The following is an 18,198-nucleotide window of genomic DNA, read 5'->3' as shown; positions in this document are numbered from 1 at the left end:
CTGTTCCTCATGACTGGTGCAGGCTTCCACCGGTTCCTCTTTAATCTGTGGAGGTTCTGGTTCCTCCTGGTCCAGACTGGAGTCCTTCTCAAGGTTAACAGGAATCTCTTTCTCACAGAGATAATACTGTGGGAGCTCTGGAAAGACAAAAGGTCACAAGGAAATGGTTATTTAGACCATCACTAAATAACAAAGACTGTAGTTATAAGTAAGGCCCGACCGATATTTAGCATTTTGGAGATATCGGCATCGGCCACACTTTCCATAAATTTCCACCGATAAGTTTCTATAATTTTCACAACCAATTTTGCAGCCATTTCGTTCTGAACGCGTCTTCTGCTCTCGCCACTTTGAGTTCATGAGCATTGCCCCGCCTGTCACAGCATCTGATTTGTTTGGCACACGGAATACAACCAATCAACACGCAAGGCTGCGAACGGTTTCAAGGCGGCCAGTGTTTCCCACAGATGTGAAGGCAATGTGTGGTGGTGGGCCGGGGGGGGGGGTTGGTTGGGTGTAAAAAATTAAAATTCTTCAAAATAATTCCTCCGTTAATAATTGGTCACACAGAACTTTATTGTATTAACCCATAAGAACCCAGACCCATTTCTACTTAAATTAAAATTAAGGGGGTTATAACAGACTAAATAGACCACATAGAACCCATTTAAGAATTTTTTTCCAAAATACCACCCCCCACTGTCAGAGATCTGTAATGTGACATATATGTCACATTGGGAGTTAAGAACCTGGATAATTTCTCCATCAAGGAAAATTATGGGGGACGTAAGGATGTGTGACACCTGTGTGGGTGACACAGGTGCGGCTTATCTGCAGATTTTCACATCTTCATTGTAAACAAATGAATAACATTAATTACACTGGTGGGACTGTTCAGCTGTTTCAGACTGATACCTCCAGTTCAGGCTGCTCCTCATCCTCAACACGCTCTTCTCTTTTTCAACCGCGGAAAATATTTTTCAATACTCATCTGGATTGAAGTAGCAAACATTCAGTGTAAGAGTTTAAAAAAACTACTTTATTTGATTCACAGCTGCTAGTGTTTAGACCTCGACAACCCAACTACATTTTTTTTTTTTTTTAACGGCAAACTTGCAACTAGTTAACTTTAAAAAGAAGGCGTAATCGCGTGTTTGCTATGGGACGGGTCGGGACGGGACAACATTGTATTCAAAATATAAAATATTTTTATAGGACTTTTTAATGTGTGATTTTATAAAGGTGCACGTGATACCAACCTTTCGTGAATTCTTTCGGTTGAGCTAATCTAACGCGACGCTGAGACTAGCAAGCTTCCACGCTTCCAGGGAAGCACGGAGGGGAGGGGCTGTGTGTGTGAGTAGGCTATGCGAGAGAGACGGAGGGACAGAGAGACGGAGGTAGAGCAGCAAGGAAATGCAGCTGAACGAATACGAGTATTTTTTTAAATAGCGTTAAAAAAAAATAATAATAACGAAACGCAATATGTGGCGGCCGGTGTTGAATCTGTGGCGCACCGCCACGAATTACTCTATGTGTGGGAAACACTGGCGGCCGTGGCGCAAGTGGGGCCACGGTGGTGGCAGTACTGCCTGAAGCAGAGAGAACAAACTCCCTTCAAGGTAAGCACATATATATATAAATATATATATTTATAAATATGCACAATGATAAAACAAGAAAATACATTTATTAATACAAAGGCCAAAAGAATGTGCAGGAGAGGAAAGGAAGCCCAAGGGCTTATATAACGTCACCAAACTCACTACACGTCACTGGTCTCCTACGGATTACACTACAACTCTTGGTTTGAAATAAATACATTTTTCATAATTTCTGGGAATTTTTATTAGAAATATTAATCAATAACTTCATGATGATACAGTGTAGTGCTGATTAATTATTAATATTTCTAATAAAAATTCCCAGAAATTCTGAAAACTGAATTTTTTTCAAACCAAGAGTTGAATTGTAATCTGTAGGAGACCAGCAACGTGTAGTGAGTTTGGTGACACTACACTGTATCCTCATGAAGTTATTGAATATTTATTGATTATTTTTTGTAATGTCTCTCTTGGGTTGCACTTTGTAGACGGTCCCTGCTCGCTGCTCTCACAGCCGGCTGCACAGAAACACTGTTATAAACACAGAAACACTGTTAGAAACACAGAAACACTGTTATTAGTGTGGCGCAGAGGATGGCTCGTTTTGATCAAAGTTAGCTTGTAGCTGCTTGTCTGTCTTACTACGGTTGAAAATATTCTTGTTTTGTGTTTTAACAACGTCACACTTCTGAGTTACTGATCCCGGAAGTCCGAATCTGCCAATATCTTTCCAACTTTACCGAACTTGCTTGGTTCTGCTGGACCAGAGGTCCGTAAAATGACTGCATCCGTACAGAGAAGTGGAATAAAAACTTTGTTTTTCAATTAAATTTGTGAATAATCGCGATCTCAATGTTGATTTTTTTTTTTAAATGCTCGTGATTATCATGGCAGGCCTCGAGCGGAGGATGTAAAAGCCGTTCAGGCTGACAGAAACAGCGGATTCAGGATGAGGCCCGTTAAAGCCCAACAGAACCGGAGCGGAGCTCAGAGCTGCAGCCCTGTTCCTCCACACAGCCTTACTTACCCACTCTGTGGAAGTTTATTTGCGGTTTCCAGCTGATATCCAGCAGTCTGCGCTGACGGCCGATCTCTTCCTCGTACTGGACGATGGTTTTCTCAAACTCTGAGAATATTTCTTCGGCGGCAGCAGTTAGTCGCTGGCTGATAAACTCTCTCAGATGCTGAACTGAAGACATTGTTGCTGCACACACTCAGATATTCAGCTCAGACACGCTAACACACCGTCCAGCAGCTGAGTCCCACACAGAGAAAACTGGCGGCCGGCTGCGGTGTTTGCTTCCGGGGTCACAGGGTGGAGTTCCGGCCCAGAGGTCCTGGCTGCAGACCTCCACTGTCAGGCCCGGAAATGCACGGCGTACATTTCAAAATAAATTCGCGAATGCACTTCCGGTTGAATCGTTTTCCTCACAAATTAATTAATTATTAAACAGTATGACATAAAATCTATCAATTCCCGGTCTATCTTATAGGACCAGCCTGCTTTACAGCAAAATAAATAGAGCTGCAGGAAGTATTCATGGAAATGAAAAGAGATAAAGAACTAATATTTTCAACATTATGACTTCAGTTGAAATGAATTAACAGTTAGTCTTTCTGCAAGTTCTGCCGAACTCGAAATGAATAAATGAGCATAACTTTATTGGGGTTTATAAGGGCAGCTGGACTTCTTCTTGGATCTTGAAGACATTTAAAAAGATAAATAGTCTTGTAGACAATGAATAGGTGAGAATGACTGAAATAACACGGATGCTGGTCAGGTTGACTGTCTGCTATTCGGCTGATACTCTCCATTATGTAGTTTAGGACTGAAGAAGCCTTTCAGATGAGAGAGGAAACGTCTTCAAGAACAAATACAGCTGTCCTTATTCAAGCTCTGGGGATTACCATGAGCTGGATGACTGGGACTCTACACCAACTTTACACCCTACATAATACTCCTATGGAACAAAAGAAACATAATGATCAATAAAAAAAACAAGTAAAATCTAATTAATTCTTATAAATGGATAATATGCAAGTTTGTTTGATAAGAAAAATAACTTTCTGAAAATGTAATGCTATTAATTACTATATATACATATATATATATATATATATATATATATATATATATACATACACATACACACACATGTAGACCCTATCATGACTGATATCAACATGAAGCAGCTGTTTTTGTGTGGAGGTGAGATGACATATAAACACCAGAGATGACATAACAAGACAGCTGCGTGAAATAAAACCTTTTCTTTGGGCTTAATAGTTCTAAAAGTGCAAGTGGGAGCATTGACAGAGCTGGTAAGTGTTTGAGTTTAACAACACAGAAGTCACTTATGATTTTGTGATTTTGTAAAGCACATAACATTATTATTTATCTTTTATCATCATTATTGGACACAGATTGAGTCCATGCCCCTCTGGTACAACATGAGTCATTGATAGTGTAAGAAATGACAAACTTATGAATTACAAAACATCGTCATTGGGTACATTTATGTTTCCAGCAATATTCTCCATAAGCAGCATAATCCCTCCAGTGAGTTCTGGTTCTGCCCCGGGGCCTCCTCCCAGGAGGCATCCAAACCAGGTGAACCACCTCAGCTGACTCCTTTCTATGTGGAGGAGCAGCGGCTCGACTCCGAGCTTTCACCGGATGGTGGAGCTCCTCCCCCTATCTCTGAGGCTGAGCCCCGCCCCCCTCTGAAGGAAACTCATTTCAGCTGCTTGTATCCACCACCTCATTCTTTGGGTCACTACCCAGATCTGTGACCACAGGTGAGGGTTGGAGCAAAGATATCACTCTCCTTCAACAAACTCTTTAATCTTTAACCAATATAATCAACATGTCATTGGAGGCTTTGATGGAGTATCACTGTAACAAACACACATTCCTCAAAGTGTTTCCGGGCTCAGTTACAGCAGCAGGTGATGTAAAACCACAGCAGTCTCCTCCCCTCGGTATCAGAGAATGTCTCCTGGATCTACACCCAGAGCAACATTTTGCCGGATGACTCTGCAACGACTCATGCAGCTGATGCAATTCAGGCGCAATATGCCTTTAAACTCAACAGTTTCTCTCTGTTAGATTTTTGTTGTTGGGACTGTGAATCGTGACGTTGCTGTAAGAACACAGATTATCTGTGAAGTGAAAGGGAAATCCTCACTGTTTCCTTTATATTATAGAATGAAAAACAAGAGTGCAGCTTTTCACCTGTGTTGATTATGTAATGTTCTCTGATTTTGAAGTTATTCTTAAAGGGTTTCCCACAACCCTCCAGATATTTTACAGAACTTGTACCTGCATCAGTGTTACAGGGATTCTCCAATGTGGGAAAAGTGTTTGACTTGTACATCTGTGATGTATCACCTCACTGACAATCTGCTGAGCGAGTTCTGGAGAGAGACACAGACACAAGAAAAAGATTACTAATATGATAATATATATATATATATATATATATATATATATATATATATATAATAAAAAACATATATATATCTTCATGATAAAAAGGCACTGATCCACTGGTAATGTTACAGAAAGAGTAATAAGGAGCATTAAATGTTCACATGTACTTCAGAGAAGCGGCTTTATCTTGGGCAACATATAATGATTTTACATTTTCCATCAAAAGAAGTTCTAATAATATGTATATATGCTGTCAGAGTTAGGAGAAACAACATCAGTTGTTCAGTACAGACAATCCTGAGAATACAATGAAATGAAAACGTAAGAAGACAGAACAGCTCTAATCTTAACGACAATGATTGACAATTTCAACCCAATTCTTACAAGTTGAGACACGGTGAGAAATCTAAATAAAAACTAAATGAAATCAGTTTGAAATCTTAAACCATTTAATTCACAATAAAACTAAGAAAATATATCAAATTCTGACAATGAAACAGGGGCTGATGGTTCAAATCCTGGCTTGGTTCTCCCTGTATATTCCAGCTTCCTCCCACCAACCAGAAACTCTGTCAGGTGACTCAATTGACCCTTGGAGTGAGTGTGAGCGTGGATGGGTTCGTTCGTCTCTGTGTGGTCCTGTGATGCACCGGTTACCTGTCCAGAGGTCCGTTTCACGTAGCAGGTTTAGTGAAAACTCTGAGTTGATTAACCCTGAAATGAGGGAAACTCTGAGTTTTCCGTTTCACAAAGGGAGGTAACTCAACCCCGAGAAAGAGGGGTAACTCCAGCCTGTTTCACAAAGAGAGGTAACTTAACCTCTTGGTCAGTTACCGTAGTAACAGACTCTCTGAACCTAACCTGGTCGGGACCAGGTTTTATTCAAGAAACCTCGAGTTTCTTTCTGTCTCCGCCCTCTTTCAGCCACACACACCATTTGATTTCCTCATTCATTCAGTCAGCAGAGCGAGTTCTTCTACTTGTAGAAGTCCATTAGGCACAGCAGGAGGCGACTTTTTTCACGAACATGTCCTTTTGTCTTTTGTCACTCACTCAATTCTGAGGAAAAAATGATGGAATCACCCTGTAAACATCAAAGCGTCAAGACAGAAAACTTAAAGCAATATGTCTCAAAAACCGAAAATGCACAACAAAACAAATGAGGAACGAATGGGAGGAAACTGGAGTCAACGTCTGTGACCGAACTGTAAGAAAGCGCCTAAAGGAAATGGGATTTACATACAGAAAAGCCAAACGAAAGCCATCATTAACACCAAAACAGAAAAAAACAAGGTTACAATGGGCTAAGGAAAAGCAATGGTGGACTGTGGATGACTGGATGAAAGTCATATTCAGTGATGAATCTCCAATCTGCATTGGGCAAGGTGATGATGCTGGAACTTTTGTTTGGTGCCGTTCCAATGAGATTTATAAAGATGACTGCCTGAAGAGAACATGCAAATTTCCACAGTCATTGATGATATGGGGCTGCATGTCAGGTAAAGGCCCTGGGGAGATGGCTGTCATTACACCTTCAATAAATGCACAAGTTTACGTTGATATTTTAGACACTTTTCTTATCCCATCAATTGAAAGGATGTTTGGGGATGATGAAATCATTTTTCAAGATGATAATGCATCTTGCCATAGAGCAAAAACTGTGAAAACATTCCTTGAAAAAAGACACATAAGGTCAATGTCATGGCCTGCAAATAGTCCGGATCTTAATCCAACTGAAAATCTTTGGTGGAAGTTGAAGAAAATGGTCCATGACGAGGCTCCAACCTGCAAAGCTGATCTGGCAACAGCAATCAGAGAAAGTTGGAGCCAGATTGATGAAGAGTACTGTTTGTCACTCATTAAGTTCATTAAGGCCTCAGAGACTGCGAGCTGTTAGAAAAGCCAGAGGTGGTGCAACACAATACTAGTGATGTGCTGGAGCGTTCTTTTTTATTTTCTTCATGATTCCATCATTTTTCCTCAGAATGGAGTGATTCCATATTTTTTTTCCCTCTGCTTGGTCTAAAAAAAGTAACCATTACTGACTGCCACAATTGTTTTTTTCTTGATTTATTTTAGTGTTTCTTAAAGCCAGAAAGTTGCCATTTGAAATGACTTTAGTTTTGTGTCATGTCTGTGATCTGCTTTTTTTCTACAAAATGAAACAACTGAATGAACATCCTCTGAGGCCGGTGATGCCATCATTTTTGCCAGGGGTTGCACTTAGAATATTGTTATAGCACGATAAGTATATCGTGTTACCTTTTTTTTGTTTTTTTATTAAATAGTGTGCTTCAGTGGACACACTTGGGAATTGTCGTTGCCTTTCAGGATGCAGTGATAATAATAATAGATCGGTTTTATATAGCGCTTTTCATAATACTCAAAGCTACTTCCAGTAAACACCAGTGAATGAAACAGCAAGTTTCCCCAAAGTTCTGCCAATCTCCGTCAACAAGTTCTCACCCAACAAGATAGGGTGAGAAGCTCGGTCATCCGGGAGGGGCTCAGAGTAGAACCGCTGCTCCTCCGCATCGAGAGGAGTCAGATGAGGTGGCTCGGGCATCTGGTGAGAATGTCTCCTGGGGCATCTGGTTAGGATGCCTCCTGGGGCATCTGGTTAGGATGCCTCCTGGGGCATCTGGTTAGGATGCCTCCTGGGGCATCTGGTTAGGATGCCTCCTGGTGAGGTGTTACGGGCCCGTCCCACTCGGAGGAGTGGCCTCGGGGTTCCCCCATAAGAGCTGGAGGAAGTGGCCGAGAACAGGGACGTCTGGGTTTCTCTGGTCAAGCTGCTGCCCCCGAGACCTGACCCCCGGAGAAGCAGTAGATGGATGGATGGATGGATGGATGGATGGGTGAGCTATGTAATCATAAAACGTAAGACAAGTCGCTGTGGGACAAATGCGATTTAATCTGAATTTTAACTGCAGAGCGGCTTTGAACAGCAGAAGATGAACCAGCAGCAGACAATGAAGACAACATCATTTGACAGTTAATAACCAAAAGGAGACCGACACTCATTTGAATTTGGAGCTGACTCCACCAGGTTTTAGAGCAGACTCAACTAAACTCTACAGCAGAGATCTTTTGTCATTTGGATTAATGGGTTTTCAGAGTTTATCCAAGCCAGCCCATTGGTGGCACCCACTGTTTGGGAACCTGTGGTCATTATGCACTTTGACCCAGTGTTTGCACAGTTTGTATGATCAGGAGGATTCCCCAAAACATGACCTATTTTTGTTATGTGATACACAGTTTGTCTGATCTCTTTTGTTGCCCCATCCCAACATTTTATGTTCTCTAGTCTATTGTGAATAAAGATTTGAATATGAGCTTCTTAAATCATTGCATTCTGTTTTTATGTACATTTTACACAGCGTCCCAGCTGGATTTATGGTTGTTCTTGGCATCCATTAAAGTCATTCACATTATTTCTTTACCGATGTTTCAGGACTGTAACTTTTTACCTGTGTGAGTTCTCATGTGCTGCCGCAGACCTCCACTCCGACTGAAACATTTGCCACATGTTTTGCATGAATAAGGCTTCTCACCCGTGTGAGTTCTCACATGCTGCCGCAAATTACAACTCTTAATGAAACATTTGCCACATGTACAACATGAAAATGGCTTCTCACCTGTGTGAACTTTTATGTGAGTGGTTAAGCTACTGCTGTAGCTGAAAACCTTCCCACATATAGAACACGAGTACGGCTTCTCACCTGTGTGAGTCCTCATGTGCTGCTGCAGATTACCACTCTGTATGAAACCTTTACCACATGTTTCACATGAAAATGGCTTCTCATGTGTGTGAACTTTTATGTGAGCGGTTAAGTTACTGTTGGATCTGAAAGCTTTCCCACATGTAGAACATGAAAACGGCTTCTCACCTGTGTGGATTTGCAAATGCATTTTAAGTGTGTCCCTTCCATAAAACCTTTGCTTTGCATTTTGAGTTGATTCAGACTCTTCGTCTCTCAAGTTTTTTTCCATTTCTTGTCTCTCAGCTACAGAGGAGTTCTGAGAGAGGAGCTGGTCACTGGTTAGTTCACTTTCCTCATAAGTAGGAGTCACCGATAAGATATCAGTCTCCTGTTTCAGTTCAAGCCACTCTTCCTCTTGAGAGGTGCAGCGTTCCTCCAGCTCTTCTTTAAACTGTGGCGGTTCTGGTTCCTGCTGGTCCAGACTGGAGTTGCTCTCGTGGTTAAAGAACTGCTGGTCAGTAAGAATCTCCTCCTCCTCATAGACATATTGTTGTGAGAGGTCTGGGGGAAAAGGGACAAAACCAAAGGTTAATAACTCGATGACAGATGAATCTAAGATCTGACAAAAAAATATTTTAGTTTGAAATGTCGACAGTGTTCGACAGATATGTGGGGAACCGTAAAATATGCAAATGAGACTAATTATATGTCCAACTGAGCCTGAAGTTTTGAAGGTTTGATGAGTAAATGAGACCTTCACACAACAGTGCACGTGCTCGTACGCTCTTCCTGTCCTTTGAAGCGCTCTGAGTGGCAGGTTACAGGAATAAGGTGCATGAGCAGCCAGCACAGCATGCCGGGTCATTCCTCAGCTCCAGAAGGACGATCATTCGAACCATCAAAAGAGATACAGTGATCTCATTGATAACTGCTTTTAGCTTGATTGACAATCAGAGTCTCAGATATCAGGTTCTGTGCAGGTAACATTTATATAAAAGCCACAGGCTGGTTTAGATCATGCTTACTGTGACAGACTGCATCAAGACAGCCTCATGACACACAAACTAATAAATAAAGTAAATCAAAGTAAGAAGACACAAAGATTTTGTGAAAGCTTTATGAGTGTCTGTGTTTTTAACAGTGTCTGCTGACATTTTCTCAAATTATTTGTTGCCAGACTCTTATTATTTTCCAGTTTCCGTCATGAATTTTACTAATCAAGCACCGATGGTCCGACTGACGTAAAAAGCACACCGCTGCGTGCGCAACGACCTCGTTGAGCCCAAATATGCCCTATTTTGGAGGCGTCATAACTCAGCTATACTGAATCACACAGACATCATTCAAAGTTTATATGTGAGAGGACACTCTCTGTTTTAACTGAACCAAAGGGTTTGTTGATACATTATACAGCTTTGACACAACGGCAGTTTACGTTTTAGGAAGCCTACATCTCGGCCGAGGTGGATCTCCCACTCAAATCCCATAACAAACGAGCAATACATTGTAGCCGAATAAAAATTACACCGCTGGCTTCTGCTATCTCTTCCGGCGCTGACGGTTCAAGAATTATTCGGATACGACTTTTACTTTTCGAACAGCGACCGTTTGTTCGAGACAGTGCAGTCAAAATTAAAGTCCAATTTTAAGAAGCCATAGTGTGTGCACATATGTCAGTTTGCTCTCTGTCTAACACAGATGAGCCGCAGCTGGTTCCGTCTCCGTAGCAACGCCTTGTTAGCCTGCTCTGTTCTAAGACTGCTTATGAGGGCAGAGCCAAGATGGATGCCCTGTTTTAACAGCTTAATGTTATTAATCTGATCTGCTTTTCTCCTTTTAACTGATAGTGAGGGGAAGTTTGAAAATACCCACAATGCAAAGGGAAAATGCATTAAACAGCACTTAACGAGGCAATTTTGAAAATGCCATAAAAAGCACCCATCAAAATTTCTTCCGAAATTTTCTAGTTTATTATTATTAGGGACCGAGAAGTGAAACTGCAATGACCCCATTGTAACTGAAGGAGTTATTATTTTCTTTGCAAAAGGTACTCTAAAACTCGTCACGTGGAACAATGAAATTCGGTACACTCATTCATCATGCCCAGACGCACAAAAAAGTCTCTTGCCGCCATGGTCCCACGTTGGTCCCATTTTGGATGGAAAGTGAGTTTTCGGGCCATTTTTGACCAATTACACGCCTCGCATATGATCGAACTCGTCCTACAGATTTAATGCTAAAGACTTCAAACTTGGCCAGGGTACTCTTAAGACATGGGGGGAAAAAAATCATGGGGAAACTTTTTCAAAACTTAAATGGCGTGGCCGTGGAAAAGTTTGATGACTCGCCATCACTCGGCACAAAAAATTAAGTGGCTTATAACTCCCACATACATTATCCAATCTGTCCCATACGGTGACTGCTGGACCCAGCCTGAACGCGTACATATTATCATAGTGACATCCATCCATAGCGCCACCTGCTGGGGGTTGGAAACGTCTTATTTTTTCCACACCTCACATTCGATCGAACTCCTACTACAGATTTAATGGTAACTAGAGACCGACCGATCGATCGGCCAGCCGATTTATGCTATTTTTTAATCAATCGGCATCGGCCGATTTTCTTATTAATTTTTTTTTTTTTATAAACCGAAGTAATAATGCTTTGGCAGGCTCAGACATTAAAAGACACCCGACGGAACGCTATCCGCGCAAAACCCCTGGTCCCGGCTGACGACTCACCACCTTGACTAAGCAATTTCCTGCGGGAAACACTGTATAGTAACAATAATCTAAGTGGAAATATAACAAAAAAGAGGACGCTAATCTAACATGTGAATGCTTTATAACATTGTCATCCCATGTCCATTTGTTTTCAACTGCATTGGAGTTGAAGAAGAAATGAAAGTTGCTTAGCGTTGTGGTTACGAGTGCGTTGGGAATGCGCCGACTATGCAAGCCCCCTCAACGCTGGCTCTAAATTAACACCAGCCAACCGGTCAAATGCTGTTGAAAATTCAGTTTGGCTGGTAAAAAATAAAACTTACTAGCCACTTCGACCCATTAGTGAGTGTGTGTTTGGCTAGAAAGATTAATATCCACTAGCCATTTTGGCTGGAAATGTAAAGAAAAAAAGTTAATTTAGACCCCTGCTGGGGACTGCTATGTTACGATCTAAACTGAAGTAACGGACAATCTAAGTGAAATGTTAACAAAAAGAGGACGCACAAATAACAAGTGAACGTTTTAAAACATTGTCATCCCATGTCAATTTGTTTTTCGCGATGTATATCGCTTGATTTGATTGTGAAGTTGAGAGCGATCAAACGGATGTTTTCTAGTTCCCATTTCCGGTTTCCTGCACACCATGCTGGGAGACGGAGTTTTATATTGTTGAAACATAGGAAAGTGTATGTGCAAACATAAGAACGTTTAACGCATGGAAGTTCCTGGCAGTATTAAGAACAAGAAGCATAAAACATGCCTGTGAAACTGAAATAGTAAAACTTGAACCTCCTTGTTTACATCATTTTTTATGTTGGTCGTGTGTTTGCAGCACTAATATATTTTTTTTCATATTTATTTTTATGTTTATTATATGTAGTTATATAGTAACTATATTATTACAGTTGGTATTTATTTATTTTATATTTAATTCATATGTTGTTTTTTCAACAACAGTTGTTCAATTTTCAATAAATCGTGTGAAGTTTACAAGTGTTGTGCCTCCTCTTACTAGTATGTTTGTTTGCATGCTAATTAAGGATAATACGATAGCATATCGGCCCTAAAAATCGGCCCAAAAAAAATCGGCAGGTCACATCGGCCATCAGCTGACTCTGACCGCTAAATATCGGTATCTGCATCGGCTTTAGAAAAACCCATATCGGTCGGTCTCTAATGGTAACAGCTCCAAACTTGTCCAGGTTATTATGTGCTCGTACGTACGCAGAGGGTATGGTGCGTGTGGGCAGAGCTGCGCGACTACGACGTCCAACGCATGCCCCAACGTGCGCACATCTGGGTCCCGCATACAGCTGCTTGCAGCTTTCTAGTTTTTCTTATTCTTTGTAAAAGGTTCTCAAACTCATGAAATTCGCCAGGGACAACCTGCCAGTCGACGACATGGCAAATCCGGACTTTTTTTTTGGGGAGTCATTGACTGACTCTGTAGCGCCCCCTACGATATTTCAAAATGGCCCCTGCATTGGGATTAGTTTCGAATGGGATGACGAAATTCGACTAAAGTATTTTTCTATTGTATTTCCAACATATATTCCCTGTAAGCTGGTTGTGTCATCAACAGATTGTTCCGTCTATAAATGTCCTTCCCAGCTTGTTCAGCCTCACATTTTCCTTTCCCCCACAGACTGTGTGTGTAACACCATCTTCAGATTATATCTGTGTGTAAGTATTACTGTACATGGTGCTGGTTTTGAGTCTGTTTTCTGTGATGCGGCTGTAACATGTAAAACCCCCTGTGGTGATGAATAACGTCTTGCTGATTCATTATTAAAGTTTTAAAGATGCTTTACCTTTCGCGGTGTTACGGTGACTTTCTGACATGGAAGAGTTGTCTCCATCGTTACTGTGACGCCTCTTCTTTGGCCTCAGCTCTGCATTTCCAGTTGATTCACGCCCACTTCCTTCCTGATCTTGGCTCTGATCTTGGAGCTGGACATTTGTTGGTTCTGCTTCACTACGGTCACTTTCCTCATTAGTTAGGGTCACCTTAAAGTTTTCAGTCTCCTGCTGTTCCTCATGACTGGTGCAGACTTCCACCGGTTCCTCTTTAATCTGTGGAGGTTCTGGTTCCTCCTGGTCCAGACTGGAGTCCTTCTCAAGGTTAACAGGAATCTCTTCCTCACAGAGATAATACTGTGGGAGCTCTGGAAAGACAAAAGGTCACAAGGAAATGGTTATTTACACCATCACTAAATAACAAAGACTGTAGTTTAAATCCAGGTTAAAAACATTTCTTTTCTCATGTGTCTATGCATGAAATCTGCACGCTATCTTTTAACTTATCTGGACTGTTGCTTGTTTTTAAATTCATTTAAATTATTTTATTTGTTTCTCTTTATATTCTTTTATGTATTTTAATGCTTCTTCCACTCCCTGCTGCAATGCTTTTATTTTATGTAAAGCACTTTGAATTGTTTGTACACAAAATGTGCTATATAAATAAATTTGACTTGATTTAGTTATAAGTAATAAAAAGGATTCCACAGATATGAGGGTGAAACTTAATGTGAATGAGACTAATTATTTAGGTGCACAGATACGAGAAAATCTTAAGTTTTAACACTCTTAACAGCAGAGATGCAACAATCAACTGGCTGGTGAGCAGAAAAGTAGGTTTGTTAGCTTGTTTCAGATACATCAGATTTACATAATCTTTTAATTCTAAGGTGCTAAAACAATCATCTGCTCCTCAGAAGGTGTTAAAACTCGTTACATATCACACTGGCCCTCATTTATCAAGCCGTCGTAGAAAGCATCGTTGATATGAGCGGAGAACTCGTCGTACGCAGAGGCTCAAGTGAGATTTACAGAACATGCGTACCACACCAATCCCATCGTAAAACCGAGCGGCTGTTGATAAATCCGGCGGCCGAAATCCATCGTAATGATCCTAACCACGCCTTCTACAAAAGGGGGTTGAGAGGCCGCACCTCTAGAATTTGCAACATGGATAGACGAAAGGCGGCAAAGAAACGCTGTCAACGCTGTTAACAGCTGGGACGGCTGTCAACAGCGTTGGCGATGTAAATCGCAGACCGGACGAGTTATGTATTTTCCACTACTGTGATGGTCAATAAAATGTGATAAACTCCAGAATAAATGAAATCTAAAATTGAACGATGTTTTACTTTTTCTCCAATAAGATCAGGAAGAAGTGGTCCGATATGAAATTGGCCAAAAAAAGAAGGTCGCAGCTGTCCGACGCAGCATGTCACAAACGGGGGGGGTTTGGATTTGAGTGCCTTGGAGGAGAGGGTGGCTGGCCTGATCGGAGCTACGTCCTCATCGGGCGTGCCAGGGAAACTTGACACTGATGCGCCCATGTCAGAGCTTGAGAATGGTAAGAATGACTGCACACCCAAGACGTTTAAATAACACAGTTGCTTTAATATTCAACACAAATGAGGTCCCTAATCAAACTAATATTTTTCATTCACAGATGAATCCGAAATGGCATCCGGGCAACCTGACCCGCGCAACGAATACACGGCCCGTCAACATCCGAAGCCTCTGCCTGCCTCTGCCCCCCGGTCTGCAGCGTCACACCGGCCAGCCGTGTTAACCACAGAGGTCCTAGAAAGACAAACAGAGATCGTGAAGTGGATGATGGCTTTAACACACACCATGCAATCTATCGACAGTAGCCTACATTGAAAGACATAAATGAAACACTGAAGTCACAGAATAAATGCTGAAAGAAATCGTTGTTCTCCTTTCTTTTTTCATTGAATAACAGAATGCTTACCAAAAGTCAGAATCGCTGAATAAGTTCCTCTCTCCTCCTGAGCCTCTTGGCTGTGCAGGCTGGTGGTAGGGATCTCTGGGTACGGGGTCCTCTGGATGTACATCTGGAAATGGCACTCCATTTTTTTGGGCAATGTTATGGAGATCCCCGCATGCAATAATAATATTGCATACCTTTTCGAGCGGATAGGGTTCCCCCCACAGCCGAGAGACAGATCCAGCTTTAGGAGCCCTATACACCTCTCCACAGTGGCACGCGTGCGCGTATGCGCAGTGTTAAAGCGCCTCTCCTGTTCGGTGTGAGGGTGCGCGGTTGAATATGAGCCATCACTCTTCCAATTACGGAGTTGTACTTGTTTAATTTATTTAATTTGCGTTTATGTTTATATTTATGTTGAAGTCAAATAAAACATGGGCCTTCTTTAAAGTGATAAGTCTGTAATTTTAACCTAGGGATTTGTTGCGACTCATGAGGCACGCACTAGTGACGCTGCTGTGTTGCAGTCACCACAAGTCAAAATGGAAAAGTGCGTACACGGCCTCAGACCTGTCGTGGCGATTTCATCTTTCCTGCGCTCACGATGGATTTGATAAATGCAAAACCTTTGCGCAGAAAAGAACGTACACACGACCTACGCACGTTTTTCGTCTTACGCAAGTTTGATAAATGAGGGCCACTGTGTCTTTATTTATGGAACAAAAACTAAGTGAACCCCTGATCCAGCAGCTTGTAGCAGCAGCTTCAGCAGCAGTAAGTTGAAGTAACGGTTTCCTGTGTGACGTTATCAGTCTCTCACATGGTTGTGGAGGAATCTTGGCCCGCTCTTCTTTCCAACGCTGCTTCAGCTCATTGAGGTTTGCAGCATTGGTTCATGCTCAGATTATTTTACTTGCAATGGACATAAATGTTTAACATCTGGTCATGAAGATTAGAAATGGATCTAGATGTGATTTTAGAAGGTGATCCAACAGATTGAGCGTAGGAACATTACCCAGATGTTAGAATTCAGGGTGAATTGAGTGAAGCTGAAAAATTCAAGCAAACTGATTGATCGGTTAGTGCTCTGTTTGTGCTGCTTTCGTCTCTGAGATACGTTTTACTTTCAGGCGATCACATGACTTCACTATATTGATCAGGGGACAATGAATTTCATCTGCTGCAGGTTGTAGTCGTTCTGTTTTATTCCAGTAAGTTCTTTTCGCCAATTCAGTCAGGGGGAAGTTGCTGGATATGTTGCTAACGCAGGAAAGAACACAAGGTAAGTTTGTTTTTTATAATCTCTTTCTGCAAATAACAGTCACATTAGCCTGATAATGAAGTTATATTTTACAGAGTCAGTATTTTTTTATTGAGTTTATTGATGGTTGGCAAGGAAATTGGAGCATTACCGTCATCGAATGTCACTCAAGGGTTATATGTGTTAATTTTGGAAAACAAAATACTATCTGATAACTTCTCATTTTTGAGATTTTTCCAAATCAATAAACTAAATCTAGTTTTACTTTAATTCTTTTGTTATGTTTTACTTTCAGGCGATCACATATAGTGAAGTCATGTGATCGCCTGAAAGTAAAACGTAACTCAGAGACGAAAGCAGCACAAATGGAGCACTAAAAAAGTAGACCACTCTGGTTTGTTTTGGAGCAAGATGGGGGGATGGTGACGTCATCGGCCGAAATTATAATTCATAACATCTCAGAGATGAAAGCAGCACAAACGGAGCACTAACCGATCAATCTGTTTGCTTGAATTTTTCATGTGGCTGGGGTGTCAGCTTCATTCGGCTGCTGTGCACGGCTGGCAGTCCTCAGGAGCCAGGTTTTATTGCCTCTTTAATTGTTTACTGCGGTCAAGTGAGCAGACGTTCGTCTTTCCCTGATTTAAAGTGCGCCCGTATCACAGAATTTATGGCAAATGCAGGACGTCCACGATACGGAGCGTGCAAATATTTTACTCAACTGTAAAATCCCTTTGATCCATAATTTCTGACAGAGGTTGATAGACTTGAACTTAGGACCATCCTGACTGTTCACTCACTCAGTATCAAGCTCATTCACTGTATCATTTTGGAGAAATTCAGACTCAAAGTTCATGATTTTGAAGTGAAAAGGGCATTGCCTTTTTGAGAAATTATGGATGAAAGGAATTTTACAGTAGCGTAAATATCGCGCATAATGCCTTTTTCACTGCAAAATAATGAACTTTGAGGCTGAATTTCTCCAAAATGATACAGTGAATGAGCTTGATACTGAGTGAGTGAACAGTCAGGATGGTCCTAAGTTCAAGTGTATCAACCTCTGTCAGAAATTATGGATCAAAAGGATTTTACAGTTGAGTAAAATATTTGCACGCTCCGTATCGTGGACGTCCTGCATTTGCTATAAATTCTGTAATACGGGCGCACTTTAAATCAGGGAAAGACGAACGTCTGCTCACTTGCCTCGAGCGGAGGATGTAAAAGCCGTTCAGGCTGACAGAAACAGCGGATTCAGGATGAGGCCCGTTAAAGCCCAACAGAACCGGAGCGGAGCTCAGAGCTGCAGCCCTGTTCCTCCACACAGCCTTACTTACCCACTCTGTGGAAGTTTATTTGCGGTTTCCAGCTGATATCCAGCAGTCTGCGCTGACGGCCGATCTCTTCCTCGTACTGGACGATGGTTTTCTCAAACTCTGAGAATATTTCTTCGGCGGCAGCAGTTAGTCGCTGGCTGATAAACTCTCTCAGATGCTGAACTGAAGACATTGTTGCTGCACACACTCAGATATTCAGCTCAGACACGCTAACACACCGTCCAGCAGCTGAGTCCGGTGCAGGCACCAGAGCGGCTCGGGTTCCGTCGTCTGCTGATTACGTCACACAATATGGCTGAATAGGAGTACATTGTGATTGGCTCGGACAAACATAGATAGATAGATAGATAGATAGATAGATAGATGCCATTTCTTTAAGCTAATTTTTCAGTTT

General features: G+C 41.6%; 1 protein-coding gene across 5 annotated transcripts; it reads right to left on the bottom strand.

Moving 5' to 3' along the window:
* Nucleotides 1–3,263: 3,263 nt before the first annotated feature.
* Nucleotides 3,264–18,079, bottom strand: LOC142382519 (uncharacterized). Of its 5 annotated transcripts, none has more exons than XM_075468507.1 (5): nucleotides 17,805–18,079; nucleotides 13,279–13,632; nucleotides 8,928–9,302; nucleotides 4,927–5,021; nucleotides 3,264–3,565 (listed from the first exon to the last, which is right to left on the bottom strand). In XM_075468507.1, exons 1-5 carry the CDS (start codon nucleotides 17,974–17,976, stop codon nucleotides 3,509–3,511), a joined length of 1,053 nt encoding a protein of 350 aa, XP_075324622.1. In that variant the 5' UTR covers nucleotides 17,977–18,079; the 3' UTR covers nucleotides 3,264–3,508. The 5 variants fall into 5 exon arrangements, 4 of the variants coding, with proteins under 4 accessions (XP_075324622.1, XP_075324614.1, XP_075324604.1 ...); XR_012769936.1 differs by lacking the exon at nucleotides 3,264–3,565 and adding an exon at nucleotides 3,648–4,747 and having other exon boundaries at nucleotides 4,840–5,021; XM_075468499.1 differs by lacking the exon at nucleotides 3,264–3,565 and adding an exon at nucleotides 3,649–4,766.
* Between the last annotated feature and the right edge of the window lie 119 nt (nucleotides 18,080–18,198).

This window comes from Odontesthes bonariensis, chromosome 1 (genome assembly GCF_027942865.1).
Source record: "Odontesthes bonariensis isolate fOdoBon6 chromosome 1, fOdoBon6.hap1, whole genome shotgun sequence".
NCBI lineage: Eukaryota > Metazoa > Chordata > Actinopteri > Atheriniformes > Atherinopsidae > Odontesthes > Odontesthes bonariensis.
Note: the sequence above shows the minus strand (reverse complement) of the source record. Positions and strands in the feature narration are given on the sequence as shown.

Excerpts from the sequence above, each read along its gene's own strand:
- LOC142382519 (XM_075468479.1), bottom strand. The coding sequence starts at position 17,976 with ATGTCTTCAGTTCAGCATCTGAGAGAGTTTATCAGCCAGCGACTAACT. Across the intron at positions 13,633-17,804 it reads AATAAACTTCCACAGAGTGG|AGCTCCCACAGTATTATCTC; the intron begins GTAAGTAAGGCT and ends TTGTCTTTCCAG. Across the intron at positions 9,303-13,278 it reads TCACCGTAACACCGCGAAAG|ACCTCTCACAACAATATGTC; the intron begins GTAAAGCATCTT and ends CTTTTCCCCCAG.